Source organism: Pseudophryne corroboree, chromosome 5, assembly GCF_028390025.1.
Source record: "Pseudophryne corroboree isolate aPseCor3 chromosome 5, aPseCor3.hap2, whole genome shotgun sequence".
NCBI classification, from domain to species: Eukaryota; Metazoa; Chordata; class Amphibia; order Anura; family Myobatrachidae; genus Pseudophryne; species Pseudophryne corroboree.
The window spans coordinates 443,997,078-444,023,010 of NC_086448.1; the positions used below are offsets into that span (position 1 = coordinate 443,997,078).

Consider the following 25,933-nt stretch of genomic DNA (forward strand, 5'->3'; position numbering starts at 1 on the left):
TATAGTTATTGCCTAACTAAAGGGTTATTGTTGAGCCATCTGTTGAGAGGCTCAGTTATATTTCATACTGTTAACTGGGTATAGTATCACGAGTTATACGGTGTGATTGGTGTGGCTGGTATGAGTCTTACCCGGGATTCAAAATCCTTCCTATTTGTGTCAGCTCTTCCGGGCACAGTATCCTAACTGAGGTCTGGAGGAGGGTCTTAGTGGGAGGAGCCAGTGCACACCAGGTAGTCCTAAAGCTTTCTTTAGTTGTGCCCAGTCTCCTGCGGAGCCGCTAATCCCCATGGTCCTTACGGAGTCCCAGCATCCACTACGGACTACGAGAAATAGATTTACCGGTGAGTAAAATATTATTTTCATAAGCTTGGTTAAGCATAGATATCCTGTGTGTGGCCTGTAAATTGATACATACACTGACCAATAAACTTTTTACAATGTTGCTTTCTCTCTGACTGCACTGCCTTTTTCTATCTCTGTAGTCTGGCCGTAGCTGAGCTTTCATTAATATGAGCGACTGGTACAATTCCTCAGTGTCTCTTAAGAGGAATAACAAATGCTCTGTGTTGTACTAAATAAACTCTTATGCCATAGACTGCCTTACTGCAGTTAACACAATAGCCTGCTTAGCATGGGTGAGTTCGAATAGTATCCCTTGTAAATTATGGTCCGCACTCTTTTCTCCCCTAATTACTGACTAACACCACAAATTTGACATGCACATTTAAATTTAAAACATGGAATGGAGTGTGAGAACGCCAACGCGCGCTTCACAGTTTGTTTCGTCAGGGCCCTGATATGGTGAATGATATACAGCAGAGATCAGTTTATGATTGATATAATTCTATTATAATATCTACACACATCTGCGATCTTTATAAGAGAGTTCCCTTACTTACAGCAATCTAATTTGTTCCCTTGTAATGAGACCAGCTGTACTTAAGGTTTAGCGTTTCCTAGAATTACACTAACAGACGTTGACAGCAGGAGACTGAGAACGTCCGGAAGACAGGTTCAGCAGATATGAGGCTGGCAGCCAAAGGTTTCAAATTTCAGGCGTTGACAGCATAGACTGAGAACGCTTATTGCCAGTTTATACATACTGGGTTGGCAGCCAAAGGTTAAAATTTCAGGCGTTGACAGCATAGACTGAGAACGCTAAGTGCTACTACACACATATGAGGCTGGCAGCCAAAGGGACAAAATTTCAGGCGTTGACAGCATAGACTGAGAACGCTAATTGTCACCATATGTATAATAATACATTTATGTTCCAACGAATAATATGTTCTGAATACTGGCCACAATAAGCTTACCTCCGGAACAACCTGTCAGATATAATTATTAACATAGTGGCATTGACCACAGAGATTGGAAACGCTATTCCATTAGGTACAGTGAGATATGTCACAACATATTTACTAATTTTTGTGATTTATATAAATCCTTAACCCACTTCATTATTTGGAATTTTTCACCATTTATAGGATACTTAACTAAGGTTCGTACTTTATATACCCAGGATTATTAGGATTTATTTCTGACAACACCAACTTAATTTATGTCCAAGGTCATAGAACATAAGATAATTATATAAATTATATATGACATTGCACAACACATTGGATCAAAGGAGTGTGTCTTTTTAAATATATGTTGCACTATGTCTTGCACTTGTATGTTTTGATTTTAATATTTCACAGTTACTGGCTTTTTTAACTATATGGTAATAAAAGTTACATTTTAATTGTGTAATTATTTTGCTCTAGTGCGCCACCCTTAGTCCAATTCTTTCCCTTCCCTTCAAAAAATCTTCGCCTAGCATCCCTGAAAGTACAAGTTTCTGCACTATCAGTGTGGCTTTAACGAAAGATTGCTCCACTACAAGATATACGTTCTTTTTTTCTCTTACATCCTAGAGGATATTGGGGTCCACATTAGTACCATGGGGGTATAGATGGGTCAACTAGGAGCCATGGGCACTTTAAGAGTTTAATAGTGTGGGCTGGCTCCTCCCTCTATGCTCCTCCTACCAGACTCCGTTTAGAAAATGTGCCCGGAGGAGCCGGTCACGCTTTGGAGAGCTCCTGAAGAGTTTTCTACTTTTATTTTAAATGTTTGTTATTTTCAGTCAGGGCTGTTTGGCAACAGCCTGACTGCTTCCTTAGAGTTAATGGTCCCGTCTCTCTGCTGACAGGACTCTGAGCTCCTGAGGGAGCCATTCGCAAGCCACACCACGGCACATCGTACCCTCCCGTAGCACTTCGCCACCCCCTAACAGAGCCAGAAGATGAAGAGTGGTGAGTACAAGTCGTATATTGAGAAAAACTTCTGGTCACGTGGTAGTGACCTTGATCACGTGACCGGAGGATAGGACGCTATGATTAGCGCCTCTAATCTGGCCAGGGTCGTCCCTATTAAGGGCATAAGCGCACGCTCTGTTGGAGCCTTCCGGTACACGTGATCGCGATGTTGATCACGTGACCGGAGCTCGGGAAATTTGAATAGCGCTTCGGCGCTATACAACAGGGGGCTCCATCTTAACTAGAGCTGCATTGTGCTAAAACGCAGCCAGGTAGTTTAGTGGTACACCCCCAATGAATTTAAGTAGTTAACCTCGTTGTGTCATAGTTCAAAGCCCGATCACGTGACGGGAAGTGGTCACAATGAAGCCACATTATGATAGGCCCATGTGACCTTTGCTCCGATAATGTGACCGAGCTGGTGTAAATAAACATAAGATTCTTTGTCTCCAGTTCATCTTTATTTCCTAACTATATGGAATAATAAAAATTATCTAATAAATTCTTCCCCTAGTATGAATCTCACTACTGTTTCTACATGGATTTTATTGATGTTTTAATTTATTAAGATTTATGTATGCAAATTTGCTAATTATGGTCCCCAATTGATGACATCAACTTCCTTTTATAAGGGAAGCTGGCTGGTGGGACTAAATCACCTTTGAAAAAGCCACCAAGAGTGGTAAAACGCGTCAGTTTTAAACACCAGGAACTGGACTACTCCACCTAGCACTACTCATTTGATTGGAAAACCATCGGTCCAACTATTTCTTCATCCAGCACTGTTTCCTGGGTTGGAAACTTCCAGCTAAGTAACAAGACCAGCAAAGGACATCTGTGAACCAGGATCCAACCTTGCCATTGCCGTCGCCGAACAAGCTTAATAATTGGACCCTTTCTTTGGAACACAGTTGGAAATTCTATACAGCTGGAATATTTCTTTTGCTGGTAAAACATGGCCATGTGTGAGTAATTACTACAAGACATTGGTTCCCAAAGTAGTGCATTTATTGGTGGATAAGCCTAACAATTGAGTCTGTTACCTGTGTGTGTTCAACATGAATGGTTTTTAGTATATAATCGTTTATTAAATATGTTTCAGATTGTTTAAAATTATATTTATTTAGCGCAGTTTTTTTACCCTATTCTTGCAGACCCACGCTGGTGGTGTGTCCTGCTGCGAGGGGCGCGCTGAGCCTCCGCTGATGCTCACAACGTACTAAAAGGGGTTTTAACTCTTGGTTAGACATTTTTTACCTCAGGGCCAGTATAAAAAATACGGGAAGCCACGTGCCATTACAGGGGGCAGGGCTTCACTCAGCGGATCCTTCAGCTCTCAAGCGCCATTTCCCTCTGCAGCTCATATAGGCAGCATTCCCAGGGACGCGCAGCTCCTCCACAAGGACTCCTAGTCTCCTCAGTGGTAGCAGGGGGTCTTAGTATGGGGGGAGCAAGTTTAAGAGTATAACCACTACTAAGGTGCTTATTTCTGTGCGACCCAGCTAGTTTTTACCTTACTAGAAGGGTCGCTTTTTGGCTGGCTCTGATTTCTGTGTCTGACGTGTTTGTGTGTGTGTGTAGGTGTTCCCTTTACAATCATGTCCAGGGACTGTGTGTCTTGTACAGCGGAATGTGTCTCATCCCCTGAGGACTCGCTACCCTGCACTCAGGATAGTGTTCACTCCCCAGTCCAGTGGGGCTGAACCCCCATGGGTGGCCTCCATTAAAGGGATGATTTCAAATATTTCTACTAAGCTGTCTCATACTGAGAATGAGACAAAATTCTTACGGCAGTCTATGGATGACCTCATAAATAGAGATTCAGCTCCCATGCCTGCGCCCCACACTCTATCTATTTGCCCACAAAAGCGTACTTTGGCCCAAATCATGCAGGGTGATACTGATCCTAACATGTTGGATCCAGAGGAGGGTGAAGTGGATGCGAGTGGGGGGGATGCTGTCTTGTCACAGGGTATACAGGCCCTCATTGAGGCTATCAGATCTGTCCTACATATTCCTGACAAGACTGAAGATGTACTGTAGAACAGGAATCTTATTTAAACACTAAAGAAATCCTCAGCCTCTTTCCCCGCTGCCCTGTTTGAAGAAATGTAGGTGAACCCTGACAAAAAGTTTCAGATCCCTAAAAGGCTGATTTCTTCCTTTCCCTTTCCTGCGGAGGATAGGAAGAAATGGGAAAACCCGCTGATTGTGGACGCATCAGTGTCCTGGTTGTCACGTAAGATAGTCTTACCGGTTTCCGGGGCCGCGTCCTTAAAGGACGCAGCTGACCGCAAAATTCAGACCTCTCTCAAATCTTTATATACTGCGGTTGGGGTGGCCCAAAGACCCACTATTGCTTGTGCATGGATCACTAGGGCCATTGCTAAGTGGTCAGGTAACCTAACTGACGGCTTAGATTCTTTACCCAGGGGGGAGATTATTTTACTACTACAGCATATTCAGGATTCTGCTAACTTTATGGTGAAGGCCTTTAAGGGAATTGGATTGCTCAACGCACGCACCACTGCCATGGCAGTGTCAGCACGCAGAGGCTTGTGGCTACGCCAGTGGACTGCGGATTCCAGGAAAGGCGTGGAAAGCCTACCATTCACGGGTGAGGCTCTTTTTGGAGATGGATACGTGGATATCCAAAGCTACGGCGGGTACTTCTACATACCTTCCTTCCGCAGCAACCCCAGCTAGGAATACCTACTCTGCTCCAACTCTGCAGTCCTTTCGGACTGCAAAATTTAAAGGAAAATCCAAGGGTTCTTCTACAACCTTCTGAGGTGATAAAAGTAAACCCAGAAAACCAGAGGCTGCAGGTTCTCAGGAACAGACCTCTGGATCTGCTTCCTCAAAGCCTTCAGCATGATGGTGGACCGCACTGCTTGGAAGACAGGCAGGTGGGAGCCCGGTTACATTATTTCAGTCACATATGGGCAACATCGTGTCAAGTTCCCTGTGTCAAAGGGCTTATCGCGCAGGGATACAGACCTGAATTTCAGGAACTCCCACCTCCCAGATTCTTCAAATCCGGCTTACCAGCTTCTCCAGGTTTGACTTTGCAGGCAGTGATTCAAAAACTGGTACCGACTCAGGTCTTCGTTCCTGTCCCACTACACCTACAAAACAAGGGTTATTATTCCAACCTGTGTGTAGTACCGAAACCGGACGGTTCATTTAGGCCCATTTTAAATATCAAGTCACTGAACCTGTACTTACGGGTGTTCAAATTCAAGATGGAGTCTCTGAGAGCGGTGATCTCAGGTGTGGAGGAAGGGGAATTCCTGGTCTCTCTCGACTTCAGGGATGTGTACCTTCACATTCCGATTTTGGCCGCCTCATCAGACTTATCTAAGGTTTGCCCTGCAGGACTGTCACTAACAGTTTCAGGTCCTGCCATTTGGCCTCTCCACGACACCGAGGGTTTTCACCAAGGTGGTGGCAGAGATGATGCTCTGAGCAAACCATTCTCAGAGCAAGGAAACCTTCCTCAGCTCGCATTTATCACCGAATATGGCAGACCTATATTCAGTGGTGCACTGACCGGAAATTTGACCCTAGGTCTTTCAGAGTTTCCAGATTCCTAGCATTCCTTTAGGCAGAAATGGACAAAGGTCTACGGGTGGCTTCCTTGAGAGTGCAGTTGTCAGCGTCGACTGTATGGCTCCAAAAGAAAATTGCTAACCTATAGGATGTGCGCACTTTTTTCCAGGGAATGCTTCACATTCAACCTCCCTTTGTTCCTCCTACAGTGCCTTGGGACTTAAGTTTAGTCCTAAAGCCCCTTCAAGTTGCCCCATTTGAACCACTAAAGCGAGTGGATCTTAAATGGTTGACAGCTAAAGTTCTCCTTCTACTGGCTATTGCTTCAGCTAGAAGAGTTTCAGATTTAGGGGCATTGTTATGTTGCCCTCCTTTTCTGATTTTTTTATTTTTTTTAATCCAGATACAGCGGTTCTCAGAACCAGATCTGGGTATCTTCCTAAGGTGGTGTCTAAATTCTCCCTTAATGAAGAAATTGTGGTCCCGGCCTTTCAAAGGTTGGACCTTTCTGCAGGAGATGCATCGTTGGACGTAGTCCGTGCCTTAAGGATCTACATGGATCGTACCAGTGCCATCAGAAAGACCAACACACTCTTCGTTCTCTACGGATTTCACTAGTGGATGGTCTGCTGACAAGCAGACACTGGCGAGGTGGCTTCGGATAACCATTTCAGAAGCATATTTTTCAAGCTGATATCCCTATTCCTGCTAATGACACTACTCGAAAGGTAGGTCTGTCATGGGCAGCAGAACGGGTATGTAAGGCAGCCACATGGTATTCCATTAAGACATTCATTAGACATTATGCCTTTGATAGCTTTGCCTCTCAGGACGCTGAGGGCGAAGGATTTTCTTGTCCAATCAGGAGCATCCCCACCACTAAATTTGCTTTGGGATATCCCAGTGTTATCCTGTGGATAATCTGTGGACCCTGCAGGAGAAATAATCGTTATGGTAGACTTACCGTTGATAACTCTATTTCTCCTAAGTCCACAATATCCACAGGGATCCCAACCTTACCTGATTTGAGGATTCTTTCACCTACTAACCTCTTCCTTCTTGTGCGGAAGGGTGTGCATGTGTGTTCTTCTCGCTTGATTAGGGCTCTGTATGATGCTCCTGCCTTGAGCTTTGGAAAACAACAGATTTGCCTGAGCCAGGTGGCGGGGATATAGGAGACTGGCCCGTTGCATTCTGGGAGGCCAAAAGCTTTTTATTGTTAATTTGCTGTCGCTACCTCATATCCCAGTGTAATCCTGTGGATACTGTGGACTTGGGAGAAATAGTTATCAACATTAAGTCTACTATAACGATTATTTATTTTTTCAAATAAATCTGTCATAGTTTGCAATGTTCAATAGCTTAATAGGTGTAGTTAATGTGGAATATGCGTACTTTTGTTTTGGGTTACTTTTCCAAAATGCTTTTCTTTTTTGCATAATGTATTCCGGGCTCATCTTCAAGACCTATGGTCATCATAATGGTAGTATCCCTTCCTTATAGGTAGTGAATATAGGTTGCTTTCTCTGTCTATAGAAAATGTTGTTCTTTTTTTTTTGTATGGATACCTATCCCATTAGTTCATATTTTAATTTAATAATCCCCATGGTGCTCTAAAATAAAATATAAATTTACTTCTATCTTTTCTAGGTCTGCAATATTTGGTTGCACTTAAGTTGATGGACTCAACAGAATGTCTTATTAAATGTAACTTATGCAAGTTTAAGGGAAATGACAGCGATATGAGGAACCATCTTATTGGCTTAGATCACTTAACGTCCTTCTTGGTGAGTGTGGGTTCTACATTTTATTACTTGGCTGTGCTTATACATTATTAATGAGATGGGTAGCTATTCCCAAGGTGTTCATTAAAAGAAGGTTCTCTGGTGTGGTAAATTTTCTTTAATAAAATCTGTAAAATCGCCAGTTGGGTTCATATTGGATGTAAAGCATCAAAGAACTCCCCTTGAAAATAGAATGAGTCACTATGTTGTGCAATTAGATGAAGTCATTTTTATTGTTGCAGACCACTCCTTGCAGAGAGAGTAAATGAAGATCCGTGCCAAGGCACATCCGGCAACCTTTCCCCAAGGGGGATTTCTGAGATCGAGGCATTTTTTTGACCCTAAACTGTGTAGAAGTAATTTAGTATATGCTGACATAATTTTTTTTTTAAAAGGGCTACTAGTGTACAGATCTCAGCCTTTTCACTTCATGGTTGACTGGCTGAATCATGGCCATGCAAAGTAGATGTTACTCCAGGGTGCCTCAGGGTGCTTGCAGGGGTGCCCTGGGTTGGTGGTAACATAGTGTTACAAGTTGTAGCTACAGCTTGTTTCTGTCTTCTTGCCGTTGTCTGGTGTACCAGCATGTCTAGTTTTTGTTATAGTAACATAATAACTAAGGTTGAAAAAAAGACAATTGTCCATCGAGTTCAACCTATTTGTGGTCTCCTATGCAGTCTTATTATAGGACTAGTTATTTTCAAGTTAGGACTAGTTACATTAACTATAATGCGTGCCTACGCACCATAACCCTGAATATCTTTAGCCAATAAGAATTTATCTAACCCATTCTTAAAGGTGTTGACTGAGTCCGTTGTTACTACTCTCTCAGGCAGGGAATTCCAAACGCGTGTTGTCCTTACTGTGAAAAAACCTTTTTGCCTCAATGTGTGGAAATTCCTCTCCTCTAACCTAAGCGATGACCACGTGTCCTCTGTGCTGATCTTATAGAAAATAGGTCCCTCCCGAGCTCAGTGTATTGACCCCTTATATATTTGTAGCTGTTGATCATATCCCCTCTTAGTCTCCTCTTTTCCAATGTAAACATGCCTAGCCTTGCAAGCCTTTTCTCGTATTCCAGCATCTCCATGCCCTTGATTAGTTTGGTCGCCCGCCTCTGAACATTTATAGCTCCAGGATATCCTTTTTGTAATATGGTGCCCAAAATTCAAGATGTGGCCTCACTAGTGATTTATATAATGGGAATATAATACTATTGTCCCTTGCATAAATTCCCTGTTTTATGCATGCTAATATCTTATTAGCCTTCTTTGCTGCACTCCTACTTTGGGTACTGCTTCTTAATTTGTTATCTATGTGAACCCTTAAGTCTTTTTTCACTACAGAATCCCCTAGTATTACCCCATTTAGTATGTAGGTGTAATTTTTGCATTACCTTACACTTGTCTGTGTTGAATCTCATTCTCCATTTTGCTGCCCATGCTTCCAGTTTAGTTAAGTCGTTCTGAAGAGACTCAACATCCCCCTCCATATTTATAACCTTACACAATTTGGTATCATCTGCGAAAATTAACACCATGCTCTCTAGACCTACTGTTAGGTCGTTGATAAAAATGTTGAAAAAAGTGGTCCAGACCCTTGTGGCACACCACTTGGTACTGTAGTCAAATTTGAAAATGATCCATTGATCACAACGTGCTACTCCCTATTATCTAACCAATTACTGACCCAAGTGCATATTGTGCTCCCTAGCCCTATTTCCTGTAGCTTGTATATAAGACACGTGTGGTACAGTGTCGAAAGCTTTGGCAAAGTCTAAAAAGATGACATCCACCTCTTTACCCTGATCAAGGTTCGCACTTACTGTTTCATAAAAGCCAAGTAATTTGGTTTGACATGATCTGTCCTTCACAAATCCATGTTGGTTCCTTTTAATGACCTTATTTGCTTCCAGGAACTTTTGAATACTGTCCCTTAGAATACCTTCCAATACTTTCCCCACTATAGATGTAAGACTAACTGGTCTATAATTACTTGGTTCAGCTTTGCTCCCCTTTTTGAATATCGGCACTACCTCTGCTATACGCCAGTTTTTGGGAACTATACCCGATTTAACCGAATCCATGAAGATCAAAAGTAGAGGTCTTGTAGCTCAGCGTGCAACTCCATAAGAACTCTCGGGTGAATTCCATCTAGACCAGTTGACTTATTAATCTTTAACTTTTTTAATCGGTCACAGACTACCTCCTCACATAAATAAGCATTTAGCAGTGGGACATTATCTTTGTTGAGATTTTTTGATAGACCCAGCACTTGGTCCTCTCTGGTAAATACCGTTGAAAAAAAACTTGTTTAGTTTGTTTGCTATGTGATTATCATTTTTGATTAAGACTCCTCTCTTGTCCTTTAAAGGGCCTATACTCTCCTTCTTTAGTCTCTTGCTGTTGATGTATTTAAACATTTTTTGGGGGTTCGCTTTGCTTTCCTTTGTTACTAGTTTTCCAGTTTCTACTTTAGCCGCTCTTATTCCTTTTTTGCATATTTTGTTACAGTCCTTATAGTGCTGGAATGACTCCGCATCCCCCTCAGATTTGTATTTTTTTAATGCTCATCTTTTTTTGTCCATTAATTCCTTTATATTTTGTTAAACCACATTTGGTTTGGGATTTTTATTCCTTTTTTGCTGCTGGTGGGAATAAATTTATGAGTATTATTAATTAGCAGTGATTTTAATACATCCTGTTTCTCTCTAGAATTTTTTCCTTGAAACAGAATTTCCCATTCAATGTCCCTTAATGCTTCCTTCATCATGTCAAAGTTGGCTTTGCTAAAGTTTAGATTCCTAATTGAGCCAGTATAGGACTGCTTATGAAAACTGATATTGAATGTGATTATGGATTCCTTGTTTTGGAAAACCTGGACTTTGGGGTTCTCTGACCCCTCCTCAAGGGGGTGGGGGGGGAGGCGGTACCGTTATGAGCCACGGTAGTGGCTCATTCCTGTTTTGCACCTTGCCATGTATGTTATGTTATACTTCTGTTTCTGTTCCCCTGGGCTTTTATGGGGTGTCCAGAGACCACCCTTAAGGAGGGGGTACTGTTATGAACCACAGGCATTGGTTTATTCCTGTTTTGCTTTCTGTTCGGGAGTGAATATTGACATATTGGAACGCACCCCACTTACGGTTTTGCGGGTGGAACGCAAACAGAGGTCTCTTCCGGTTCCGGTGGACGACGGACCGGAAGTTCAATTTTTTGACCGTATAAGAACCCCTCCAGACACACTGGAAGCATACAGCCTTGAAAAAGGGACTTTGATGTGCCGAAACGCGTCGGCACCTGCTTTCCAGTACTTTCCTGTGCTTCTGGACATCCTTGACTGTGAAAGGGACCACTGGGGAACACGCCTGACGGAGCCACATGCAGGGTATTGTTCCTGGGAAATACCTTGCATTCATAACACCTGCGGCTCTGATTATCATCTTGGTAGGACTCTGTTTCCCATGTTGGGTTCTGTTTCTTTTTCACTTTTAATCATTGTGTAGTATTAAAATTCATATTTTATTCACATCAAGCCGGTACATTACATTTTATTGAGAAAATAGAAGTTCCTGCAAAAAGTGTAGTATTGGATTAGCGCTAAGTGGGAGGAGTCACTTTACCAATTTTAGTGCATTTTTACCGTTTGGAGTTTGTAGGGAACTCCCAGACTACCCACAGGCCTGCATAAATCCTTACAGCGCAATCATCCACCTCTATTCTTCCTTTTTTGTTCAGCTACACGTGTGGCTGAAATATACTTCAAACTTTAGCAGGAAGGAGACACGACACCAATTGTATTTAAGATGTTGGGAACCGACCCACCAACATATAATTTCTGAAAAGGGGTTACAACAGATATACAATCGCAATAACAGAAAAGAAGCTCCAATCAATGAGAGATGAATGACCGGCTAGGCAGCTTGGCTTTTATACAGTTGGTCAAAACACAATACAATAGAAACTGTAACCTCTTCATCGGGATGCAGTCAATTTACCTCCAATCAAAATGCTGAAGGTCGAAATCCCGACATGGACAAAATACTGACTTTTAAAATACCGACAAGGTCAAAATACCGACATTTTAAATACCGACAAGGTCAAAATACCGAAATGTAAAATGCCAACAGGCCAAAATACTGACATGAGTTTTTCATGATTTTGTTAATTGAAACCAACTTCTTCATACTTTATCATCCCAGTGGACCTGGAGGGGGAATATAATAGTGTGCCTGAAGCATGGTGAGTGCAGCGAGCCATGCGAGGGGACGCGGTACACTCATATGGTGTCCATGTCGACCTATGTCGACTTACACTCAAAAACAACGAAAAACGCATGTCGGTATTTTGTCCATGTCGGGATTTTGACCTTGTCGGGATTTTAACCATTGGTCAATTGGTGTCGGGATTTTAACCATTGGTCAATTGGTGTCGGGATTTCGACCGTCGGCATTTTGATTGCATTTATTTCATACCGATCCCTCTTCATCTATAGGTCAAAGGGCTTGTAATTTACAGTACAGGAGGGGTCAGAGGTTGGTTTGAATAGGTGAGCGATGTCTGGTCCAGGTGTGCTTGCAGTTGGTCTCCACTTGGTTCCCACCGAATATCAGAGTACAGTAAACACAGTATAATATTAATATCCTGTTCCTGCGCATAATTATGCGCAGGAGCGTGCTATCTTCTGCAAACTGCTACCGGAATGTTGCCCTTAAAATACACTACAGTTGGATACCAAACACCACCTCATAACTTAATGCTGTCCCCTCATATCCTGTAAAGGTGAATCCCTTTGTTGTTGTACCTTTTAAACAAGTTTAACTTGCGGATTTAGTGCGTATAGGCTATGTGTACATTTGTGGATTAAATATGAGATGTCTTTGTGGCTTTTCCATGCAAATACAAATGCTACCGTAATTACTCATACCACGCGCTAATATGCAGGACTGCGTGAGCCGTCATACGCAACTTGCGAATATGCGCACACACGGCAGAACAAGTACGCCATGGAGGCCATCTGTGTGGAGTTTGTACGTAATGTGTGTACTGTAATATTTTCCGACTTCGACAGTCTACCCTTTGGCAGTCATTAATAACTGCCACTCTTAACTAATAAACTAAAACTATTACCAATACAATATACAGATGTAGCCACCTTTATCTTGACCGATTCTCCGCCAAGACCGACGTTTAGTCACGCTAAGGCGATAGCTGAGTTTAATCACAGGCAGGCGCGTTGAGGCGATTCTAGATACTCAGCATGCATTACACATCTCCACCACTGGGTGGCTAATGCTCCACTAATCCAGTACTTTCGATCGTACAGTATAGTGGCGGATTGATCTACAGCTCTGGCAGTTGGTCAGTGACGACTGTAATGTTAATACTGTAGGCGTAACGGGAGGCGGTGGAAAAAGATGGTGACCTACACTGCTTTTAAAATACATGTACAGTACATGAGCGTCTGAGTTCCCTAAGGCATAATGGGAATGGTGGGCTAGCGGGAGGCAATGGAAAATACCGTGCTTTACAAATGCGAGCGTCTGAGTCCCCTAAGGCATAAACCAACACCAATGGGGAGGGGGCCGGGCGCTGTTTGCTGTACTTTTACACATGAAATTGGGAATCTCTCATGAGGCGTTGTGGGCTAGCGATGAATGCTCCCACCTCCCACACTGGGGGTCCAGGGTTCGAGACCTGATGTGCCTTTTTTTTTTTTAATTGTAATAATATACTGTATTATTTTATTTTCATTGTAAGACAGTCAATGGAAAGGTGCACACAAGTTACATATAAATCAGAGTACATCTGCAGGAGCGATTCTTTACGCTAAATGCAACTACATAGCGGCAATGAGTAGAAATGAGTGTATTCTGATGCAACAAATTGAGCAAAACAGTACAGTAGATCTTCGGCGTTTGTGTATTGCACAGGACCTGAATTCCCTCCCTGTCTACTGCATGATCTGTGCAGGCTCCCAGGGGGGAAGGGCGATGGGGGTAGGGGGAGACGATGGAAAATACCGTGCCTTTGAAATGCAATTATATGAGCGTCCGAGTCCCCTACGGCATAAACCAACACCAATGGGAAGGAAGTGACAACCTTTTTTTTTTTAATGTGTTCCCGTGACATTCACTTTAATATTTTTTCTCTAACGTCCTAAGTGGATGCTGGGGACTCCGTAAGGACCATGGGGAATAGCGGCTCCGCAGGAGACTGGGCACATCTAAAGAAAGCTTTAGGACTAACTGGTGTGCACTGGCTCCTCCCCCTATGACCCTCCTCCAAGCCCCAGTTAGATTTCTGTGCCCGACGAGAAGGGTGCACACTAGGGGCTCTCCTGAGCTTCTTAGTGAAAGTTTTAGTTTAGGTTTGTTATTTTCAGTGAGACCTGCTGGCAACAGGCTCACTGCATCGAGGGACTAAGGGGAGAAGAAGCGAACTCACCTGCGTGCAGAGTGGATTGGGCTTCTTGGCTACTGGACATTAGCTCCAGAGGGACGATCACAGGCCCAGCCTGGATGGGTCCCGGAGCCGCGCCGCCGGCCCCCTTACAGAGCCAGAAGAGCGAAGAGGTCCGGAAAAATCGGCGGCAGAAGACGTTCCTGTCTTCAATAAGGTAGCGCACAGCACTGCAGCTGTGCGCCATTGCTCTCAGCAAACTTCATACTCCGGTCACTGAGGGTGCAGGGCGCTGGGGGGGGCGCCCTGAGACGCAATAAAACATAAAAATACCTTACATGGCAAAAAATACATCACATATAGCTCCTGGGCTATATGGATGCATTTAACCCCTGCCAGAATATACAGAAAAACGGGAGATAAGGCCGCCGAAAAGGGGGCGGAGCCTATCTCCTCAGCACACTGGCGCCATTTTCCCTCACAGCTCAGTTGGAGGGAAGCTCCCTGGCTCTTCCCTGCAGTCACTACACTACAGAAAGGGTTAAAAAAAAGAGAGGGGGGCACTAATTAGGCGCAGTATTAAAGCAGCTATAAGGGGAAAAACACTTATATAAGGTTATCCCTTTATATATATATATATAGCGCTCTGGTGTGTGCTGGCATACTCTCCCTCTGTCTCCCCAAAGGGCTAGTGGGGTCCTGTCCTCTATCAGAGCATTCCCTGTGTGTGTGCTGTGTGTCGGTACGTTTGTGTCGACATGTATGAGGAGAAAAATGATGTGGAGACGGAGCAGAGTGTCTGTAACAGTGATGTCACCACCTAGGGGGTCGACACCTGAGTGGATGTACTGTTGAAAATTCCGTGACAGTGTCAGCTCTGTATAAAAAAACAGTGGTTGACATGAGACAGCCGGCTACTCAGCTTGTGCCTGTCCAGACGTCTCATAGGCCGTCAGGGGCTCTAAAGCGCCCGTTACCTCAGATGGCAGATACAGACGCCGACACGGATACTGACTCCTGTGTCGACGGTGAAGAGACAACCGTGATTTCCAGTAGGGCCACACGTTACATGATTGAGACAATGGAAAATGTTTTATACATTTCTGATAATACGAGTACCACCAAAAAGGGGTATTATGTTCGGTGAGGGAAAAACTACCTGTAGTTTTCCTGAATCTGAGAAATAAAATGAGGTGTGTGATGATGCGTGGGTTTCCCCCCGATAACAATTGATAATTTCTTAAAAAGTATTGGTGTATACCCTTTCCCGCCAGAGGTTAGGGTGCGTTGGGAAACACCCCCTAGGGGGGATAAGGCGCTCACACGCTTGTAAGAACAAGGGCTCTACCCTCTCATGAGATGGCCGCCCTTAAGGATCCTGCTGATAGAAAACAGGAGGGTATCCAAAAATGTATTCACACACATACTGGTGTTATACTGCGACCAGCAATCGCCTCAGCCTGGAGGTGCAGTGCTGGGTTGGCATGGTCGGATTCCCTGACTGGAAATATTGATATCCTAGATAAGGATAGTATATTATTGCCTATAGAGCATTTAAAAGATGCATTTCTATATATGCATGATGCACAGCGGAATATTTGCCGACTGGCATCAAGTATAAGTGCGTTGTCCAATTCTACCAGTAAAATGGTCAGGTGATGCGGATTCCAAACGGCATTTGGAAGTATTGCCTTTGAAAAGGGACATTTGGGGTCGGTCTTTTAGACCTGGTGGCCACGGCAACAACTGGGAAATCCACGTTTGTACCCCAGGTCGCCTCTCAAAATAAGACGCCGTATTATCAGGCGCAGTCCTTTGTTGGCAAGCGGACAAAAGGTTCCTCTTTTCCGCTCGTGACAGAGGGAGAGGAAAAAGGCTGAAGAGATTAGCCAGTTCCCAGGAACAGAAACCCTTTCCCGCCTCTGCCAAGCCCTCAGTATGACGCTAGGGCCTTACAAGCTCAGGCACGGTGGGGGCCCGTTCTCAATGAATTTCAGTGCGCAGTGGGCTCACTCGCAAGTAGACCCCTGGATCCTTCAGGTAATATCTCAAGGGTACATATTGGAATTCGAGACGTCCCCCCCTCGCCGTTTCCAAAAGTCGGCTTTACCGACGTCTCCCTCTGACAGGGAGGCAGTTTTGGAAGCCATTCACAAGCTGTATTCCCAGCAGGTGATAATCAAGGTACCCCTCCTGCAACAGGGAACGGGGTATTATTCCACACTATTGTGGTACCGAAGCCAGACGGCTCGGTGAGACCGATTCTAAATCTAAAATCTAAAATCTTTGAACACTTACATACAGAGGTTCAAATTCAAGATTGAGTCACTCAGAGCAGTGATTGCGAACCTGGAAGAAGGGGACTACATGATGTCTCGGGACATCAAGGATGCTTACCCTCATGTCAAAATTTACCCTTCTCACCAAGGGTACCTCAGGTTATGGTACAGAACTGTCACTATCAGTTCAGACGCTGCCGTAGGGATGGTCCACGGCCCCCCCGGGTCTTTACCAAGGTAATGGCCGAAATTATATCCCTTCGAAGGAAGGAAATTTTAGTTATCCCTTACTTGGACGATTCCCTGATAAGGGTAAGATCCAGGGAACAGTTGGAAGTCGGTGTAGCACTATCTCAGGTAGTGTTGCGGCAGCACGATTGGATTCTCAATATTCCAACATCGCAGCTGGTTCCGACGACTTGTCTTCTGTTTCCTAGGGATGTTCCTGGACACAGTCCAGAAAAAAGGTGTTTCTCCCGGAAGAGAAAGCAAGGGAGTTATCTGAGCTAGTCAGGAACCTCCTAAAACCGAACCAAGTCTCAGTGCATCAATGCACAATGGTTCTGGGTAAAAATGGTGGCTTCCTACGAAGCAATCCCATTCGTTAGATTCCACGCAAGAACTTTCCAGTGGAACCTACTGGACAAATGGTCCGGGTCGCATTTTCAGATGCATCAGCGGATAACCCTGTCACCAAGGACAAGGGTATCCATCCTGTGGTGGTTGCAGAGTGCTCATCTTCTAGAGGGCCGCAGATTCGGCATTCAGGACTGGGTCCTGGTGACCACGGATGCCAGCCTGCGAGGCTGGGGAGCAGTCACACAGGGAAGGAATATTCAGGGCTTAGGGTCAAGCCTGGATACATCACTTCACATAAATATCCTGAAGCTAAGGGCCATTTACAATGCTCTAAGCTTAGCAAGACCTCTGCTTCAACGTCAGCCGGTGTTGATCCAGTCGGACAACATCATGGCAGTCACCCACGTAAACAGACAGGGTGGCACAAGAAGCAGGAGGGCAATGGCAGAAGCTGCAGGGATTCTTCGCTGGGCGGAAAATCATGTGATAGCACTGTCAACAGTATTCATTCCGGGAGTGGACAACTGGGAAGCAGACTTCCTCAGCACGACCTCCACCCGGGAGAGTGGGGACTTCACCCAGAAGTCGTCCACATGATTAAAAAACTCGACAGGTATTGCGCCAGGTCAAGAGACCCTCAGGCAATAGTTGTAGACGCTCTGGTAACACTGTGGGTGTACCAGTCAGTGTATGTGTTCCCTCCTCTGCCTCTCATACCCAAGGTACTGAGATTGATAAGATGGAGAGGAGAAAGCACTATATTCGTGGCTCCGGATTGGCCAAGAGGGACTTGGTAACCGGAACTTCAAGAGATGCTCACAGAGGATCCGTGGCCTCTACCTCTAAGAAGGGACCTGCTCCAGCAAGGACCCTGTCTGTTCCAAGACTTACCGCGGCTGCGTTTGACGGCATGCCGGTTGAACACCGGATCCTGAAGGAAAAAAGGCATTCCGGATGAAGTCATCCATATCCTGATCTAAAGCCAGGAAGGATGTAACCGCAAAAACATTATCACCGCAATTGGCGAAAATATGTTGCGTAGTGCGAGGCCAGTAAGGCCCGACGGAGGAAATTCAACTGGGTCGATTCCTACATTTCCTGCAAACAGGAGTGTCTATGGGCCTGAAATTGGGGTCCATTAAGGTTTAGATTTCGGCCCTGTCAATTTTCTTCCAAAAAAGAACTAGCTTCAGTCCCTGAAGTTTAGACGTTTGTAAAAGGGGTACTGCATATACAGCCTCCTTTTGTGCCTCCAGTGGCAATTTGGAATCTCAATGTAGTTTGGGTTCCAAAAGTCACATTGGTTTGAACCACTTAAATCTGTGGAGTTAAAATATCTCACATGGAAAGTGGTCATGCTGTTGGCCCTGGCCTGGGCCAGGCGCGTGTCAGAATTGGCGGCTTTATCCTGTAAAAGCCCTTATCTGATTTTCCATTCGGACAGGGCGGAATTGAGGACTCGTCCTCAGTTTCTCCCTAAGGTGGTTCCAGCGTTTTCACCTGAACCAACCTATTGTGGTGCCTGCGGCTACTAGGGACTTGGAGGAATCCAAGTTGCTGGATGTTGTCAGGGCCCTGAAAATATTTCCAGGACGGCTGGAGTCAGGAAATCTGACTCGCTGTTTATCCTGTATGCACCCAACAAGCTGGGTGCTCCTGCTTCTAAGCAGACTATTGCTCGTTGGATTTGTAGTACAATTCAGCTTGCACATTCTGTGGCAGGCCTGCCACAGCTAAAATCTGTTAAAGCCCGTTCCACAAGGAAAGTGGGCTCATCTTGGGCGGCTGCCCGAGGGGTCTCGGCTTTACAACTTTGCCGAGCAGCTACTTGGTCAGGGGCAAACACGTTTGCTAAATTCTACAAATTTGATACCCTGGCTGAGGAGGACCTTGAGTTCTCTCATTCGGTGCTGCAGAGTCATCCGCACTCTCCCGCCCGTTTGGGAGCTTTGGTATAATCCCCATGGTCCTTACGGAGTCCCCAGCATCCACTTAGGACGTTAGAGAAAATAAGAATTTACTTACCGATAATTCTATTTCTCATAGTCCGTAGTGGATGCTGGGCGCCCATCCCAAGTGCGGATTGTCTGCAATACTTGTACATAGTTATTGTTACAAAAATCGGGTTATTATTGTTGGGAGCCATCTTTTCAGAGGCTCCTCTGTTATCATACTGTTAACTGGGTTCAGATCACAAGTTATACGGTGTGATTGGTGTGGCTGGTATGAGTCTTACCCGGGATTCAAAATCCTTCCTTATTGTGTACGCTCGTCCGGGCACAGTATCCTAACTGAGGCTTGGAGGAGGGTCATAGGGGGAAGAGCCAGTGCACACCAGTTAGTCCTAAAGCTTTCTTTAGATGTGCCCAGTCTCCTGCGGAGCCGCTATTCCCCATGGTCCTTACGGAGTCCCCAGCATCCACTACGGACTATGAGAAATAGAATTATCGGTAAGTAAATTCTTATTTTTCTCTCTCTAATACATCCAATGGAAGGATGCACACAAGTTTCACATAAATCAGAGTAGATCTGCAGGAGCGATTCTTTACACTAAATGCATCTACACAGCGGTAATGAGTAGAAATGAGTGTATTCTGAGTGAGCAAAACAGTACTGTAGATCTTCGGCGTTTGTGTATTGCACAGGACCTGAATTCCCTCCCTGTCCACTGCATGATCTGTGCAGGCTCCCAGGGGGGAAGGGCGATGGGCTAGCAGGAGGCGGTGGAAAATACCGTGCTTTACAAATGCGAGCGTCTGAGTCCCCTAAGGCATAAACCAACACCAATTGGAAGGAATTGCCAACCTTTTTTTTTTTTAATGTGTTCCCGTGAACAAGCACAAACAGCTAATTAGTACCCTAATAGAACATACTGTACAGAGATACTAAGTACGGTGATTTGGCATCCGGTAAAACAGCTGTTCATGCTAATTAGTACACTAGTAGAACATACTATACAGAGATACTAAGGATGGTGATTTGGCATCTAGGAACTTTCAGAGGAGCTTTTATCTCCATTATACATAGAAAGATTAAACTTGCCACTCTGTTACAAGCTGTTCGTGCTAATTAGTACACTAGTAGAACATAGAGTACAGAGATACTAAGGACAGTAATTTGGCATCCAGGAATTTAGGGAGGAGCTTTTATCTCTCTCCATTATACTAAGAAAGATGACAATGGAGAGATTAAAGTTCCTCCCTAAATTCGTGGATGACAAATCACTGTCCTTAGTATCTGTGTACAGTATATTATACTAGTGTACTAATTAGCACGAACAGCTTGTAACGTACAGTGGCAATTGTAATCTTTTTATGTATAATATAGAGAGATAAAAGCTCCTCCCTAAGTTCCTGGTTGCCAAATCACCATCCTTAGTATCTTTGCATAGTATTTTCTATTAGGGTACTAATTAGCACAAACAGCTAATTAGTACACTAGTAGAACATAGAGTACAGAGATACTAAGGACAGTAATTTGGCATCCAGGAATTTAGGGAGGAGCTTTTATCTCTCTCCATTATACTTAGATTACAATGGAGAGAGATTAAAGCTCCTCCCTAAATTTGTGGATGCCAAATCACTGTACTTAGTATCTCTGTACAGTATGTTCTACTAGTGTGCTAATTAGCACAAACAGCTTGTAACGTACAGTGGCAAGTGTAATTTTTCTAAGTATAATGGAGTGAGATAAAAACTCCTCCCTATGTTCCTGGATGTCAAATTACCATGCTTAGCATTTCTGTACAGTATTTCCTATCTAGCCAGAAACCCTGTATCCTGTGCAAGCTAGGCGGACAACTGGAGGGGACCCGAAACACGGTTGCTTCCCGTTTCCCTTCCCAGTGTCACATAAACTAGTGGTTGGTCTGCCCCGAAAGCCAAGAGTCTCCTCTTTTGTATGGTACAAGTCCTGAGTCTCTGGTACACCCAGAACTAGAGATATCAGTATGCAAAGTGGACCCATTTTCCCATAGACTATAATGGGACTGTTAATTCAGACCCACCATAGGTTCCGACGCTTGCCATGAGCCTTGTGGGGGTCACAGAAACTTGGGGTTGGTACCCTCCGGTAGCTAATTGTCTCCCCTACCATACCAACCTAGTGATGAAGGCTCCCACCTCCCATGCTGAGAGTCACAAAGTGCCAACCTTTTTTTTTCTATGTTCCCGTGACATTCACTTTATTATTTTTTTTCTTTGTTGTACATTCAATGAAAGGGTGCACACAGGTTTCACATAAATCAAAGTAAATCTGCAGCAGCAATTTATTCCGCTATATACAAATACACAGCGGTAATGAGTATAAATTAGTGTATTCCGACGCAACTAACTGAGCAACACAGTACTGTAGATCGTCAGCATTTGTGTATTGTACCTGACCTGAACTCCCTCCCTGTCCACTGCATGACCTGTGCAGGCTCCCAGGGGGGAAGGGCGATGGGGTAGGGAGAGGCGGTGGAAAACACTGTGCTTTTGAAATACAAGTATTAACGTCCGAGTCCCCTAAGGCATAAACCAACACCAATGGGAAGGAAGTGCCAACCTTTTTTTAATGTGTTCCTGTAACATTCACTTTATTATTATTATTATTTTTCTTTGTTATACATTCAATGGACGGGTGCACACAGGTTTCACATAAATCAGTGTGGGCGGGCGATTTTCCTACATACAGTAGTATACTGTTGCACATGTCTTGTAACCTGATCGGAACTCCCTCCCTGTCTACTGCATGTACTTTGCAGGCTCCCAGGGGGGAAGGGGAAAGAGGGATGGGGGTAGGGTGAGGCAGTGGAAAATACCGTGTTCAAAGAAAAGGCATAATCAAAACCATGGGGAACTTTGCGGTGTATCGTTATGCGCAAAGACCTCACTTATCCCTATCACCCCTGTGTATTTTAGCTAGGGGATTCTGACGCACCTTCAGCATTGCCCCGTGACCTACCAAATATGTGCTGTTACTTGCTCCATAGCCGAGGGCCTCCATTAGACGAGGAGTCACAGGCGGTAGCCATTTCAATTAAGTCTGCCCTGCTACAGAATTGTATGTATACCATATGGTGCATAGACCCTAAACAGTACAACTGCTCCTGCAGCTTTGCCCTAGTTTATGTGAATAACTCCCTCCCTTTCTACTGCATGACCTGTGCAGGATCCCAGGGGGGAAGGGCGATGGGCAAGCGGGAGGCGGTGGAAAATACTGTGCTTTTGAAATGCAAGTACTGTATGAGTCTGAGTCCCCAGTATGTTCTTCTAGTGTATTAATTAGCACGAACAGCTTGTAACGTACAGTTGCAAGTTTAATCTTTCTATGTATAATGGAGAGAGATAACAGCTCCTCTGGAAGTTCCTAGATGCCAAATCACCATCCTTAGTATCTCTGTACAGTATGTTCTATTAGGGTACTAATTAGCAAGAACAGCTTGTAAAGTACAGCGGCAAGTTTAATCTTTCTATGTATAATGGAGAGAGATAAAAGCTCCTCAGTAAGTTCCTGGATGCCAAATCACCGTCCTTAGTATCTCTGTACAGTATGTTTTACTAGTGTACTAATTAGCACGAACAGCTTGTAACGTACAGCGGCAAGTTTAATCTTTCTATGTATAATGGAGAGAGATAAAAGCTCCTCAGTAAGTTCCTGGATGCCAAATCACCGTACTTAGTATCTCTGTACAGTATGTTCTATTAGGGTACTAATTAGCTGTTTGTGCTAATTAGTACCCTAATAGAAAATACTATGCAGAGATACTAAGTTTGGTGATTTGGCAACCAGGAACTTAGGGAGAAGCTTTTATCTCTCTATTATAGATAGAAAGATTAAAATTGCCACTGTGTGTTACATGCTGTTCGTGCTAATTAGTACACTAGTAGAACATACTGTACAGAGATACTAAGGACGGTGATTTGGCATCCAGGAACTTAGGGAGGAGCTTTTATCTCTCTCCATTGTAATCTTTCCAAGTATAATGGAGAGAGAGAAAAGCTCCTCCCTAAGTTCGTGGATGCCAAATCACTGTCCGTAGTATCTCTGTACAGCATGTTCTTCTAGTGTACTAATTAGCACGAGCAGCTTGTAACATACAGTGGCTGGTTTGATCTTTCTCCTCCGTAAATTCCTGGTTGCCAAATCACCGTCTTTAGTATCTCTGTATAGTATTTTCTATTAGGGTACCAGTTAGCACGAACAGCTAATTAGTACCCTAATAGAACATACTGTACAGAGATACTAAGTACGGTGATTTGGCATCCAGGAACTTACTGAGGAGCTTTTATCTCTCTCCATTATACATAGAAAGATTAAACCTGCCATGTACGTTACAAGCTGTTCATGCTAATTAGTACCCTAATAGGACATACTGTACAGAGATACTAAGTTCGGTGATTTGGCATTCCGTTAATAGCCGTTTGTGCTAATTCGTACACTAGTAGAACATACTGTACAGAGATACTAAGGATGGTGATTTGGCATCTAGGAACTTTCAGAGGAGCTTTTATCTCTCTCCAATATACATAGAAATATTAAACTTGCCACTGTACGTTACAAGCTGTTCATGCTAATTAGTACACTAGTAGAACATAGAATACAGAGATACTAAAGACTGTAATTTGGCACCCAGGAACTTAGGGAGGAGCTTTTATCTCTCTCCATTATACTTAGAAAGATTACAATGGAGAGAGATTAAAGCTCGTCCCTAAGTTCGTGGATGCCAAATCACTGTCCTTAGTATCTCTGTACAGTATGTTCTACTAGTGTACTAATTAGCACGAACAGCTTGTAACGTACAGTGGCAAGTGTAATTTTTCTAAGTATAATGGAGAGAGAGAAAAACTCCTCCCTATGTTCCTGGATGTCAAATTACCATGCTTAGCATTTCTGTACAGTGTTTCCTATCTAGCCAGAAACCCTGCATCCTGTGCAAGCTAGGCGGACAACTGGAGGGGACCCGAAACACGGTTGCTTCCCGTTTCCTTTTCCAGTGTCACATAAACTAGTGGTTGGTCTGCCCCAATAGCCAAGAGTCTCCTATTTTGTATGGTACCAGTCCTGAGTCTCTGGGACACCCAGAACCAGAGATATCAGTATGCAAAGTGGACCCATTTTCCCATAGACTATAATGGGCCCGTTAATTCAGACCCACCATGGGTTCCGACGCTTGCCATGAGCCTTGTGGGGGTCACAGAAACTTGGGGTTAATACCCTCCGGTAGCTAATTGTCTCCCCTTCCATACCAACCTAGCGATGAAGGCTCCCACCTCCCACGCTGAGAGTCCCAAAGTGCCAACCTTTTTTTTCTATGTTCCCGTGACATTCACTTTATTATTTTTTATTCTTTGTTATACATTCAATGAAAGGCTGCACACAGGTTTCACATAAATCAGAGTAGGTGGAGGATTTTCCTACATACAGTAGTATACTGTTGCACATGTCTTGTAACCTGATCGGAACTCCCTCCCTGTCTACTGCATGTACTTTGCAGGCTCCCAGGGGGGAAGGCGAAAGTGGGATGGGGGTAGGGCGAGGCAGTGGAAAATACTGTGTTCAAAGAAAAGGCATAATCAAAACCATGGGGTACTTTGCGGTGTATCGTTATGTGCATTGACCTCGCTTATCCCTATCACCCCTGTGTATTTTAGCTAGGGGATTCTGACGCTCCTTCAGCATTGCTTCAAATCTGTGCTGTTACTTGCTCCATAGCCGAGTGCCTCCATGGAGCTAGGAGTCACAGGCGGTAGCCATTTCAATTGAGTTTGCCCTGCTATAGAATTGTATGTGTACCGTAAAGTGCATAGAACCTTGACAGTAGAAACTCTCCTGCAGCTTTGCCCTGCTTTATGTAAAACTTGTGTTTTGTCAGTTTGCCATGCGATCGAGCCCGGTGTAACGTAATGTGCATAGACCTCACTTATCTCTATCGCCCCTGTGTATTTTGGCTAGGGGATTGTGACGCTCTTTCAGCATTGCCCCGTAGCCATCGCTGCCTGCCACGAGGTGGGGGTTCAGGGGTAATGGTCATTTTGCCAGTGTGCTATGCGATTGAGTCCGGTGTACCGTAATGTGCAGACCTAGCTTATCCCTATCGCCCCTGTGTATTTTAGCTAGGGGATTGTGACGCTCCTTCAGCATTGCCCCATAGCCTGTAAAATCTGGACTGTTACTTGCTCCGTAGCCTAGGGCCTCTGTGGGGCAAGGAGTCATAGGTGGTAGCCATTTCTATTGAGTCTGCCCAGCTACAGAATTGTATGTGTACTTTACGTTGCATAGAACCTTAACAGTAGAACCGCTCATGCAGCTTTGCCCTGGTTTATGTGAATAAAAAAAATAATAGTGTCTGGAAAAAACTAACATGCATTTGTACTTTAGGAATCGAACTCAGGACTCTGAGTATAGGAAGCGGAACACTTCACCACTTCGCCGCAGACAGATGAATAAATCCATTGGTTTTGATTATGCTGTAATGACTACGGGATTAGGACGCTAACATACTGTACAAAATTCCTAATCTCAAGAGGCAATAGTGAACTTCTAACACGTCCATTTGCGACAGTGTACACTACTGGTTTTCTGTTGTTTTGTCTGCGGGACTTGGACGCTTACATATTCATAAAGTACTGTAGATGGATCATATACTGTATGCTGTACTATCTGTGTCTGTATCGTATATACTGTATTAAATAATGCAGCGTAATGAGTATTTACTGTATGCAGCGTAATGAGACGCCTTAGTAAAGTAGTCCTTATTATATATTTCAGTATTGTATTTTACGGGAGACCACACGCATGCTCAGTGGTGATTGTAAAAAGCGACATCTGGTGGCTGATCGCAGGTATTACACGTAAAGGTAACGCCAACTGCTCTGTCTGCCTCCGTGCGATTATGTACGCCTCTCTGTGACTAGGCGCGCCTCCCTACGCTGCGTATGCTCGATCGGGACAAACGCCTCAGCCAGTCAAGATAAAGGTGGCTACATCTGTATACAAAGCTTGGATGATCGGGGGAGAGTTGTAGGTGGGAAATGTATAGCCTAGTGGGA

The 25,933-nt window shown here is 44.2% G+C and overlaps 1 protein-coding gene across 2 annotated transcripts in view; it reads left to right on the forward strand.

Annotated features, from left to right (window-relative positions):
• Positions 1-25,933, forward strand: part of LOC134927842 (uncharacterized) — a 457,379-nt gene that overhangs the window by 148,211 nt on the left and 283,235 nt on the right. For both annotated transcript variants that reach the window (XM_063922900.1, XM_063922899.1), the window contains exon 5: positions 7,509-7,645. In XM_063922900.1, coding sequence (XP_063778970.1) covers positions 7,509-7,645 — 137 coding nt within the window. The remainder of the gene's footprint in view (positions 1-7,508; positions 7,646-25,933) is intronic.